At 41.8% G+C, this 13433-nt stretch overlaps 1 protein-coding gene across 3 annotated transcripts in view; it reads left to right on the top strand.

Moving 5' to 3' along the window:
- LOC131691857 (uncharacterized) overlaps nt 1-12774 on the top strand; it is a 163665-nt gene extending 150891 nt beyond the window's left edge. Inside the window, exons 10-16 of one of the 3 annotated variants that reach the window (XM_058978533.1) lie at nt 5223-5388; nt 5464-7806; nt 7868-8055; nt 8118-8518; nt 8586-8911; nt 8972-9119; nt 10285-12774. In XM_058978533.1, the coding sequence (XP_058834516.1) occupies nt 5223-5388; nt 5464-7806; nt 7868-8055; nt 8118-8518; nt 8586-8911; nt 8972-9119; nt 10285-11454 (4742 nt within the window). In that variant the 3' untranslated portion in view covers nt 11455-12774. Of the gene's footprint in view, nt 1-5222; nt 7807-7867; nt 8056-8117; nt 8519-8585; nt 8912-8971; nt 9120-10284 lie in introns of all 3 variants that reach the window. The other 2 variants (XM_058978532.1, XM_058978531.1) reach the window with 2 other exon arrangements.
- Nucleotides 12775-13433: the final 659 nt, after the last annotated feature.

Below are 13433 nucleotides of genomic sequence, written 5' to 3'. Positions count from 1 at the left end.
ATAGTTATTTCTCGCCACGTTAACGGAATGTATCCTGTTGCAAAACTACAAGTAAGAACTTTTTTCAAAATATGCTTGAAGTGTTCATATCCTCTTTGAAGTAGAATTGGAATGATTCTATTTCCGGAGACTTATGCCACTTGATCGATTCGGTTGTCAATTCTACGAGCAAACACCCAATAATCAAACCTACCTGAAAAGAACACAGGGACATTCGTCAGTGATGGCTTCAGACAGTTTAGTATTACATCTTCATCAGACGAGTATTCACCATTAGCAATTCTAATCAAACTGACATGAAAGCCTTTCGAATTCGAAAGCAACTTATTTAATCTACTAGTCTCGTTGAGACTTTTGATATTTGTGCAGAGGCTTCTCCAATCACTTCGCTTAGAGGATCGAAGGGCATTTTTGTATGCTTTGCGAGCCAACTTAGGTGTCTCCGACCCGTCCCTGCGTCTATCATCTGAAACTCTTCTACATATCTTGTATGCTGCTACTATAAGTGCGATTGTTTTACCCAAACCTTATCCAAGTCACTTGGAGATTCAATCGTCTGGGGATACCCATGAAACCTAGCCGCCAATCCCTCTTCGTAAAGGTTCCAGTTCGTGGATTTTGGATTAAGATATCTAACGAGACGTTTTAATGATCAAAGACGGTTCGAGCTCGATTGGTACGAGCCAGTTTGCCAACTCATATGTAATACCGTTATAGCTGAGCATTACATTTAACACCTCGTCTCTGCCAGCTCGTGCAAAGGTTGGGAAATTTCATACATCAAGTATGTGTAGATTTGTACTACTTAAGTATTCCATCAATTCGGTGCCTCTCACGTTGATATCTGAGCTTCCCCAAATTATGTGGTGGGTATTTGCATCACCGCCTATTATGAGGGGAAACCCATTTCTGCCACGGTAAGATACAACCCTTTTGAAATCATCAGATGGTGATTGTTCATTATGTGGCAAATATGTCGAACAATAGACGTATTTCTTGTTTAACTTATCAACAGTTATATTGACCATGACAGCACAAATATCGCGAATTGTGAGGTCAGATATAAGACATGCGTCAATAGCACTATTCGTAAGTATATGCACGACGCATTTTACGTGGATGTGTTATGCGATTTTTGATGAAAGCTATGAAGGCGAGTTTAAGTAGCTTTCCAACATAGAAGTTTCTTTTATAGAAATACGGTTAACTTTCCAACTGGTTGAAATTTCACTCAGAATCTAATGCTTGAGTGCAGAGGAAATATAAATTCCTTCACCAACCAAAGCATTCATTTGATATTATGTGGACAGTTTGAAGCCAGAACTTGGCATCTTTTACATTTTCGAGCAAAAGTGAACTGCGTAATCTATATCTGGTGCACTTTTGCTCAGTAATCCCTCTCATAGATAGAATACAAACAAAATTCAGTTTTCTTCTGAAACCTTTTCGAACCTGAATGTGCTGTGTCGGGAGAACGAATGACGAGAGAAACGAACCAAATATTCATTCATCGCGGCGGGCATGAATTGAAATTTGTTTTCTTTCAAGTTCACGCAGGGATATCAATTTTGTCAAACTCTGTTCACAACTCCCAACCGTCCCCTACTATTTTTTGTATGATTGCTTGCGACAGGCGATCCAAATATGATGTGTTATATTACAAATCGCAAATCATCATCGAGAAAGGAATGTAACCAGCAAATCAATCATCATATAAAGAACAGTTCATGTTATAAAGAAGGAAAACACCAATAAATGGTAAAATTTATTGTTTGTGTGATATTAACATATATGTTAAACTAAGCATTACAAAGTAAAAAGTATAAAATAAATATATCTATTGCTTAAGCATTAAAGCAATTGATGTGATGTAATCTTCGAGGCTAGTGTATTTGAAAGCACTAGCCTCTAAAATTACATCACATCGATTGCTTTCGTGGCTTGAAACAATTTCTCATCTTTTTCGATCTGTTTCGTATTCTTTTCTGAAGCAGTATTTTTAAAAACAGCTTTATTCAGATTATTCTTAAATTTAAAAATTGCCAATGCGCATAGTTGGTTCTACGCCGAGAACAGCGCAGGTTTCAAAGTTGAGGAACTACTACCTGAAAAGAGTATAATTCGAATAAGCTGCGTATGAAACGGATGATGAATGACAGATAACCGACGACAACAAAGCAATTATCACAGATTTCTGATCCAATTCTAAGGCTCCAAATTATCAGGAAAACAGAACAACAAAAAAGAGGGAATAGTCTACTCCACTTAAACACAAGACTTCTTGTCCTTGCGACCTTTTGTCTTTCGACATTTTGTTCCTAAACCACTAGAACAAGACATCGTCCTTTGGATTGGATGGTTGGACTTTAGCTTCGCTTTACTGATTGTCAGCCTTCTTTGGGAACTTCGTGTTGGAGATTGGTTTCACGGTGCTTCTAACCTTCTTCCTGGGGAACGTAAAATGCCGGTCCCCTACCAGTAATTACCATCGAGCGTCAGGTACGACTCGTCATCTATGGTCGCAACCACGTTGCGGTTCGCAGGGAAGAGTTCCTTGACGAACACCTCCAGTCGTTGTTTTTGGGTGGCCGGCACGGCTGGTCTCGACTTCCGCTACCTCATGACGATGTTCAAGTTTGCCAAATATTTTTTTTCCAAAGCGCCAAAGGATATCGTCACCTTGCCTTCCGTCTTCCACTTCAGCACTTGCTACACTTTCCGGTCACTCCAAGTGCTTCTAGATTAGGTACGAATATAGGTGCTCGTAGGTATCCGGCCGACACCAAATACGCCACAATGACTGACTTCTTTGGTCCGGGGTGAATCCGGTGGTTATTACAAAACATCCCACTACCACGAGGCAGTATAATCGCATAAAATCGATGAACGTCGACTCTTTTGATGCTAGCGTTTTACTGTAGGTTGCCGCACATATATTCCGTCAAATGTGAAAGTTTGTTTATTCATCTTAAAAAAATTTCCACAAGAGTGTTTTCTCTGTTAAAAAACAGTTTCGTCAATCATGTAAGACAAGTAGATTAGTAATTTGTAACTTGTTTGGTTGCTTACCAGTCCAAAATCAATGGTAGCATTCCCGCAGAGCAATACTCCACAATGTTTTAAGGAAGGCGCCTATTTCCTGGTGACGTCACGTTTGACTGTTTGCAATATCCCCCAACGCAGTTGTCGATCGTAAAGTACACATTCACGAGATGCCCTCATTGTAACGAAGTACGAACCAACAATCCAACTGCTGAATAGTACATTGGCGGATGTACGTTCATCCGCCACATGATTCTGAATATTTACCAAAGCCCTTGCCGGTAGACACCGAACGGATGGTGCTCATGGTAGTGATTCGATCCGATTCGTTCACTCAATAAACGAAATTGAAAACAACTGAAACTGATTTGGAGCCGAAAATTGCATTATCAACAATATCGGAGAATGGGTGATGAGGGCATTGCATTGTTGCACATCGACTATCCACATTAGCCTGCCGGCAGGCCCGTTTCCGATTCAAATGAACACGGCGCTTTGCACGATTGTGCTCTTTTTGTTTGCGTTGATTTCCGAACCGCATAGATGATGATGATAATTCAATAAACCTCGAGATTATCGTTTATTATTTATTTCCATTTGAGTGCACCCATATCGGCGAATCCATTTTCAGGGATAGTTTTGCCAAAATCTGTTCGACTGGATTTGTTTGTTAATCAGGGAACAGATTGCTTTGTGTTCACAAAGAGGGTACCGACTTCTAAAAACATACACTGCGATATGAAAATTTTAATTCATTATTCAAATACAATTACAATAATTTTCAGTGATCATCAAACTATAAATAATTGATGAAAATTGCCTTCCGCAAGCCGCACTGCAAAAGTGACGCTGTTGTCCTGGTAGAGGGTGATATCATTTCCACATAATTACCAACAGACACACGGGCAGGAGGCATGAATAAAAACCAAACCTAAAGGACACACGTATGCACAAAAGTCCGTGGATCGTTAGTTGGACAATAATGAAATTAATGGACGAACTTCCGAACTGCTGAATGAATTCGCTCCAAGTCGAGCTGCAAGCAATTATAATTTTCATTGTTGCTTACGGAGTAGAAGTGGAGGCAGTCGGTGTGTATTAATTAACCTGTTTTACATTCAATTGACAATAATAGCATTAGATTACTGATCGCGATATAGAAGAAGCGATAGAAGAAATTGTAATTTGATTGGATGCGATGGTAGAGATATTCACTCTACCAGGAACCTAAACTTAAATTCATGCGAATGCTAATCGATCAGATTAAACTACTTTTTTACCATAAACGACAAAAATTGATGTTAAAATTAGAAATGTTTGACATCATGTTCGTACAAGCTAGCAAATTATCGACAAAGAGTAAATAATATCTTCCTACGGGTCGCCAGTCACTTTACTTCCTGGGTGCCCTTTGACTTGTTCAATTCGGTAGTCTACTACCCTTTGCTCTTCTGGCAAATATGCAGCAGCGAATGTAAACGGAGATCTCCGGTCATCATGTTTACTGCTGCTTGAATCGAAACCAGAGGCGAACATTGATGAATATTTTATTTGAATTTACACATACCTCTCCCAGTTGAGTATCTTTTTTTTTCACCGTCTGAGTCGTGTCCAAAGAACTGAGCTTTGCTAACTGGTGAAATTATACGGAGACTGGAAATTAAAAATATGAAAATGCTTACTTACTGACTACTATTTCGAGAATTTCTGGAGTATGGGGGATATAACGTTGCTTCTTTCGAATCCCTCTAGAATAAAGTATGTGATTCTACGGCAATTTATGTTAATATAACCTATGCTAACTCATAACGATTCCATTGCGACGGTATTTTTTACAATTTTAATAGTTTGTAACCCTAGGGTTGATTTAGGAAAAAACTGTGCTGTTATCGTTATGTTTTTATATTTTGTACTGCATTAGACATGTAAGATTATATGTATACGATAAGTTGAATAATACTATGAGAACCGACAATATTGGTTTTCTGTATCCCCACATTTCCCTGTTTATCCATCTAAACGGGGATGATTTTACAAATTTTATTAGACAAATGATACTTTCATTCTGATCCCAACAAATTCAAACATTTAATAAATGTATTCATACTTAATGCATTCAAGAGAATTTTTAATGCCGTGCGGAGCTGAATAATTAAAAATTGTTTTATCTTTCGTTGCAGACAAGGGCAACTCGTTGCACTCGTGCTTCGTATGCAAGACAGAGATGTGTCCTCGCACACGACCGCTGGAACGTGGTCGGGGGGCACAGTACGGCATACCGGAAGAGGCGATACCGCCGGGGGCGCGTGTTTGTAATACGTGCCAGTGCAAGTCGGTGAAATCGAGGTACGACTCGCAATACTATTCACCTACCGCTACACCGCAGGGTTTAATACTGAACGATCAATCCGTCCATTCTAGATACACGCACTGTCCCTTACCGACGTGTCCCAATCCGAAAGATAGGGTGAAACGATTCCGAAACCTACCGCCGCGTCTTTTCGAACTTTCTCCGGAGATTCGTGATCCGATTATCCAAGAGCTACAGATTCCAGGGAATGTGACTAAATGCTGTTCGGCTTGTTTGACTCGTATCCGTCGAAAAATGGGTCCACATTTGCTAGGAACAAACCTCAGCGACGAGGAAGTCGCACGAATGAAGAAACTGTTGCAAGACATTGGCCCCAAATGGAATCAACTTGCAGAGTCCTTGAATAAGACTCCAGTAGCATTGAAAAGCTTCTATTTTCACTACAAAAAGAAATGCGGTTTCGATCTGGCTGTCACAGAATATTACAAGCAACACCCAGGTGAAGATCGACGCCCCGCGATGACCGATGGTGACGAGTCCGATATGAGTACCTCGTCTTCTGAAGATCGAGATGGAAGTAGTGATACTACTGCATCTGCAGAAAGCCCGAACAACTCAGTTCCACTAAATGCAACGAAAGAGGAAATTACTAGTGTTCCTGAAACGTTAGCACCGCCTCCATTGACTAAGAATTTCGAAGATGATCGGTTACTTCCCCCAGGACAGCCACCTCGAAAGCAAAGACTAACAGAAGAATACGATAGTTCAGCAACCGAAACGGCAGATGAAGAGAATGAGACCTCTCCAGCGAATCGCCAGAGTCCCAAGGTTCATTATCCTCCGTTGGGCGGTGCCAATCCAGTCATTTCCGTGCACCATACTTCAATGCAGAACGGTCCTCGTGGCAATGATGTCAGCTCACCGCAGAATGTGCGAGATGTTGTGCTGAATGTGATAGAACGATCTCTCAAATCCAATATGATGCCAAGTTCGGGGAAGCCACCGCCTATGAAATCCATAAACGATCTATCATTTGCCTCGCGAGATTACCGAGATTTGACCAAGGGTCCTCCGATGCAACGACCGCCATCAGAAGGAATGGCTACGTTATCAGTAGTGAATTCGCATGGTCATGTTCAGTCGCAAATTATGTCTCACCATTCTCATCCGATAAGCTCCCAGATCCAAGCTACAATTACTCCCGTTCCTCAACAACCGACACAGTCCATGGCACCAACGCAGCAAATTCCCCCTCCATTGCAGCAGCAGCAGCAGCAGCAACAACAACAGCCACAATCGCAATCACAGGCTGGACATTTATCCCAACAACCTCCGCAGCAATCGATTAGTTCTAGTGGTCACGATAAAGACATCTCTGTGGTTTATCTTCGCGAGGAACCTCAGACACTTGATCTCAGCATCAAGAAGCATCAGAGAGATAATTTCCCTCCTCCTGCGCACAACAGCAAGATGCCGAGTGTATCCTCTCAGCAAGGTCAACCTCCTCCGCATTCTTCCAGTGGTAGCACGGTAACTGTGTATCGCACGGAAAACTTTCCTCCGCCAAGTCATCAACAGCAACCACAAAACATTCCAACGCATGGAGGGCCCTATGGATTGGGCTACCACAGCGATTCGATGGGGCGTCCGACAAAATCACCGTCGGGATATATCACAACCGTACCAGGAGGGCCACCGATTTCTCTAAGTCAAGGCCCTCTAAATCAGTCATCTTCGGTCATCGGTCGTGGTCAGATGTCTCAACAAACAATCTCTTTAACACCACCACCTAACAAGAAGCAAAATGTTCCCAAACTAAGCCCCAAAATGCAACATCAAGTGCAATCGACCATGCAGCAACCACCGCCACAGTCACTCGGACCCAAGGGCTCGATTACCCATGGTACACCGGTGAACGCTGCTGGTCAACAAATTATTGTGCAAGGTCAAACGACACTAAGTCCACGGTACGACAATATGCTACGGCAAACGCCACCGTCATCGAACGATAAGCATGGCTCCATTACTCAAGGAACACCGGTCCATGTATCTGCTCATGCACTGCCAGATAAACGCGCAGCCTACGAGTACAAATCTTACAACAATCGACAAAGTCCGGCGCAGGTATCTCAGGCGCCAACACAAGGCAGCCCTCAGGCACCACAGTTTACGTACACCAGAACAGCGCCTGCATTTACCCTAGAACCGCAACAGCTAAGTTCGCGGCAAATCATAATGAACGATTACATAACGTCGCAGCAGATGCACGGTCAGTCGCAAGGACGCAACCCGACCAACTCCGGAAACCGCCCGGAAAAAGAATCTCCTTCCCCTCGAAGCGTTCCGAATATGGCAAGCTCCCAGGCCGCACTGCTGTATGCCGTTGCCGAGCGAGAACGAAACTCCAGGCCAGAATATCTGAGCCGAGCATCTCCTGCCGATCATGTCAACAGGTAAGACAATTGTTTCTCTCTCTCTTTGAGAATATAATTTTTAACTGTAATTGACTTTTAGGGTGTCGCCTGTTTTCAGCACTCCTAGCCCACACCGGACACCGCCTCCGCCACAGCGTCAAGGGGTAATCCAACGACATAATACCGTCGGTAATAGTGGAAACGCCAGTGGAGGAGCAGGATCGAAACCACCGAGTCCGGCACCGAATCGGTTACACCTGGTACCGCCACCACATCATTACATGCAAGGTGAGTAGATGGCTTTCCCGTAATTTTAGTTATTGGCTCACAACTCGGTTTCCATGTCGCAGGTCACGATGCATTTGCATCGCTGGTTGATCTAGCAGTTCAACAGCAACCGATGACTGTTCCGCACAAGGACGACAAACGGCAATCGATTATTGAACAACAGGCACCTCCACCTCCACCCACGCATCACGACATGAGATATCATCAAGCAACGATGATTCAGATCCATCATCAACAGCAGCAACAGCAGCAGCAACAACAACAACAACAACAGCAACAAGCAGCTGCCGCAGCAGCTCAACATCAGCAGCAACAGCAACATGCGGCTGCTGCTGCTGTGGCAGCACAGCAACAACATGCAGCAGCGGCGGCAGTGGTTGCAGCGCAACAACAACACGCTGCTGCTGCTGCAGCGCAGCATCAGCATCAGCAGCAGCAACAGCATATTCAGAGACAACAGCAGGTAAATTGCCACTATTATTTTTCCGAATATTATTATTTTTCCTATAAAACCAATGTTTTAATCGCAGATGGAGCTTCAGCGTCGTCAACAATCGCAACTTCATCAATCGTTGCAGCACCCGTCGGTTGTGGCCTATCGGGAGCAGCAGATAGAACGTGAGATGAATTATCGTGAGAGGCTCGAGCGAGAACGCACCATAGTCGAGAGAGAACGGGAGAGGCATATTGAACGAGATCGGGAAAGGGAACGTGAAAGGGAGCGTGAACGCGAGCGGGAACGTGAACGAGAACAGCGGGATCAGCGCGATAGACAGCAACGGGAGCGGTTGGCTCACCAGGAGGAAGAGGAACGCCGTAGAAAACACTATGATATGATCAGTGAACGGATAGAGCGGTAATATTGTGTCCTAGGCTGTTAAGATATTGTTATAAAACCTTTCATTTTCTTCATCAGGCCTTTGGAAACACTTGGAATGCGCCAATCTTCGGACGGCTCGTTGACTGCAGCTAACCTGATCGATGCGATCATCACCCATCAAATTAATCAGACAGCTTCAGAACCACCAATGCCGCCTAACCGTGATATGCACCGAACTCAATACGTAAGTATACCCAAGTAACAAACTAGGTTCTATGGTAGTTATAGAGCCGCTCATTAAACTTAAATTGAGCTCGAGTAGGCGTTTCAATTCCTGCTTGGGTGATAATTAATATTGCACCGTTAAGTGTCAGACGCAGCACACAGATTTCAAATCATGAAATCTCAACATTTTTGCATTTGCGGAAAGTTGAATTAAGTGACATCATAGAACACTGTCAACCGTAGTTTTTAAGTTATAAAAACTCGATACTTTGACAATTTCTGAGATTTGCCGTCGGTTTCAGAAGCTTATCCACTTTCGGAACATACCTAAAGAAACCGATCCAGTTAATATGGTTCCCAGAAAACCGGTTTCTCTAGCCCAATGTTGGGATATATTAGAGAATATCAATAAAATCTAAAATAAAATAAAAGTGTCAACGTTCTTAGAGTCGTCAGCGTTTGGTTCTTGTCGGTTTGGGAACATTTGATGATTTTGCACTCACATTGCTTATATTGTATTGAAATTCATAAGTTCAGTACTGTTTTTTTTTCAATAATGTTTTTTCCGAAATCCGCATTTCTGAAACCCACATGAACTGAATCGGTTGCAGGTTTCGAATGCATCTTGAAACATCTAAAAGAACCATGTACCCTATTGACATAAGGTAATTTTTCGGACCTTTAAAACGTTAAAATAGGAAAAGCAGATCATAATGTTAGTGAATATTGTAAGGCGAACCAATGTTGAACTTTTTTTGCACTAAGCAAAACTATGCCCCCATGCAACATCTTTAATAATATTATTTTTCTTGTTCACACTACTACGAAGTTTGTCAAGTCTCAAGACTGGTTGGTCAACTACACAGTTTTTAATGTTAAATATTGACGCATATTGGATAGTTATTGAAATTTTTGGTCAGCACGTATGTTTAGTTTCCTGAAGAATTAAACGATTTACTTCCTTCCAACTGCTTCTCTGTTACCCAAACTGTATCTTTCATTATCATAGATTCGAATGAAATAAAAATACATATTTTTGGTTGAAATAGAAATTATTGGCAAAAAAATTTCAAGGTTCCTACCCTAACCTTCTGACGCAGCATCCCTATTTAGTTAAGCCTAAGCTCGAATTTGTTTTTGCAACATCTTTGTCGCTTTTTACAACATTTTTTTTATCATTTTAGTTCCCATCCCGGGATCATCGCCCATCTCCGATCAGTGAAAACAATGGAAAATCTCACTCACCAAATGTGATAAACATCGACGTCGATTCCGAGCCTATCCGGACAAAAAATATCACGATTGGGGAGCTAGCGGAAAGTATCATTGCCAAGGATTATTCTCCGAATCCGAACCCGTTTCTGCAGATGCGTCCTTCGATGATACCTACGTCACTCGATCCGTCTATGATGACTGCCTCGGATGCGTGGAAGTATCGTCGGCTACCACCAGGAAAGGAGGATCATTCACCACATGGTCAGCCTCCTCCCTCGCAGCAGCAACAGCAGCAGCAGCAGGTGCAAATGCAAGTGCAACAGTTACAACAAGGCCCTCCCGGCCATCCGTATATGCACCCCCAACAGCAGTCTTCTAATAAAGGTCCCGGCAGATCGACACCCGATGACCGTCACATTATTCGGATGGCACAGTCGCCGGGTCCCAGGAATAAATTCCATGAAACCGTCTCGCCTGACACACACTTTTTCCATCCCGGTCCTCCAATAAGTCGTGGACCGCGAGATTTTGCCCTGGACTGTTATGTCAAGAATCGAATTGTGGAAGCAATGCGAACGGAAGACGACAAGCGTGGTGATGACGGAAGAGATCTACAATCTCCAAGAAATCCCTCGCCGGCACAACACGGGCCCCCGCCGGCGCATCACAATAAAGATCATGACCGTAGCACGACTCCGGCCGATATGATTATCGATGAAGAAACTGGTCGCCCAACATCCGGTAATAATCCTCATCGACCATCCCTTCAACAATTACCACCGCATTCACAACCACAAGGATTAATGCACAATTCCCTCCACTCGTCTCCTTACATGGGTAGTCAACAAGGTCCACCGCCCACCTCTTTCGCACCTCCAACCTACTATCCATACAGCGCGCTAACTGTTTCCGGCGGCCCTGTTGTAGGTGGTCTTGGCCCTTCAGGTCCTCCACCAAAAACAACTCTGATTGTACCAACGCTTGGCGGTGCGGGTGTTGGTAGCGGTGGCATGATGTCTCAATCCAATAGTGGAGGCATGGGTGGAATGAACGACGACCGACAGTCTTCATCATTGGCGACAATTGAACCGAAGCCACTGCTGTCCGCTCAGTATGAAGCGCTTAGTGATGAGGACTAGAGAACAACAAGGAGCATAAATATACAAACACAACAAGACACAAGATGCATTCAGTATGGAATCTATCTCATGCTAAACATGTAATTTATTATAAATATTAATTATAACACAGAAAAGTATGATAATAAATACTAAAATATGAAGAATAATTATCTACGCAAAGATAAAATGTATTCAAACAAATGAAAAAGCTAGAACACTTTAAAAATGATAAAATGCAGAAACAGCTAGAGATATACAACGAGAATTATTATTAAACAAAATAAAATCAGAGGAAGAAAACAACTTTATCGACTACAGCATGAAGCATAAAATCTATCCTGTAAAATCTTCAGCAGAATAATCTTATTCCGCAGTCGATGAAAATGAAACAGAGTTTAATGCGCTTAACCCTTCAAAGAAATATCCTCGGCTAGAGTAAAAGTACACACACACATACATGCGTTAATGGCTACATTTTGGTTGAGAGCTAAAAGTAGGTGTCGGTCTCTGATCGAGAGAAAGAGAAACATATAAAACGATATATACGGTGTCTTTGTTGTGTGTGTAGCAAACAGAAAAGTAAACTTCACAAGTAATATTCGAGAATGTTTTAATGTGTTTAATGAACAAACCAAAATGTAAACGTCGAGAGTTACAGACAGCAGAGAGATAGAAAGCTTAATCGTAGAGGAGAAAGAGAAGGAGTTAAAATGTACGAGCTTGTTTGAAAAGCTATAGAGAAACAAATAAATCTAATAAAAACCAAGATTAGTTCGTCTAATTCTACTAATCCAGGAAAATTACCAACCAAGCAGAAGTAAACAACGCCTAAGGCTGTCTAGATTTTCCACCAGAAGGCTTTTGTTTCATGTTTAAATTTTTGCGTTAGTGGTTTGGTTCTGCTGACGTAGTAGAAGGTATGTAAAGTTACGCAAACACTCTGTAGTTCGAGTAAACGTGTAGAAAAGTTTAAGATCAGTGCAGATGGATGCGTAATTACAACAAAACAAAATGTATATGAGCCGTTAATAAGTCTAAACTGCTGAGATTACCGCGCTGTACAACAATACACAGAAGAAATACGCATAGTACATCAAGAAGAAAAACAAGTTATAAGAGAGAAAATGAGAAAAAAATGTGGTAATATTGATTTATGTTCTCTATAAAGAAAATGCATGTAATTATATTATTGTCAAGTTTATTAATGATAGTTCTCAATTTTTAAGTTACAACTTAAAAGAAGAAAGAAAGAAAAACTAATGATTGATTGATTGCTGAAAATATAAATTTAGTTAGGTAGACAGAAAAAAATTAGGGCGTCTTATGGCATAAGAGAGAGAATCAATGATTAAGATTATGTAAACTTTGTGTTAAGCTTTTTTTAGTTTGTAATTATTTTCCTTATTTTTCTAAAAAAAAGTATATATTAACACGATATGCAAAAATTAAGCATTAAGTGAATAAAATATAAAATAAATAAAATTTAACTTAGTATTGTTTTTTTTACCGGAATGATGACAAAATATGCCAACACTTTAGGCCCAATTCTCACAGTCACACCACTGAGTGTCCAAAAGCAATACTTCTAGTCACTAGGTGACGTAAGAATAAGGCCATTTGGATGAATCATGCACAATGTGTTATACAGCAGAGTCACAAGAAATAGTCGACCGCAGTCGGCTCACCCATAAGTCAATTCATGGTTTCACCATGTGTATCCGCTCCAAATGGGAAGCAAATAGGGCAAGTCGAACTACGGTTCTCGAAATCTCTAAATGACCCGTGTACACCGCATGCGGTTTTTATTTTGCTGACACGGTAAACGAAACCAAAACCTCCACCGAGTCTCGGTTTCGGAAACACAATCGAGTGCATTTGCACCGTTTACATAAGTACACCAGTTTCAACTAGTTTTTGATGAAATCCAAACAGCGGTTTCGGTTCGGTTTTACGAAACCGAACCTGATTGTTTCTGTACACGGTACAATCCTGAAATC

This window comes from Topomyia yanbarensis, chromosome 3, assembly GCF_030247195.1.
Source record: "Topomyia yanbarensis strain Yona2022 chromosome 3, ASM3024719v1, whole genome shotgun sequence".
NCBI classification, from domain to species: Eukaryota; Metazoa; Arthropoda; class Insecta; order Diptera; family Culicidae; genus Topomyia; species Topomyia yanbarensis.
The sequence above is the reverse complement of the archived record's forward strand: the minus strand, read 5'-3'. Positions and strand labels throughout refer to the sequence as shown.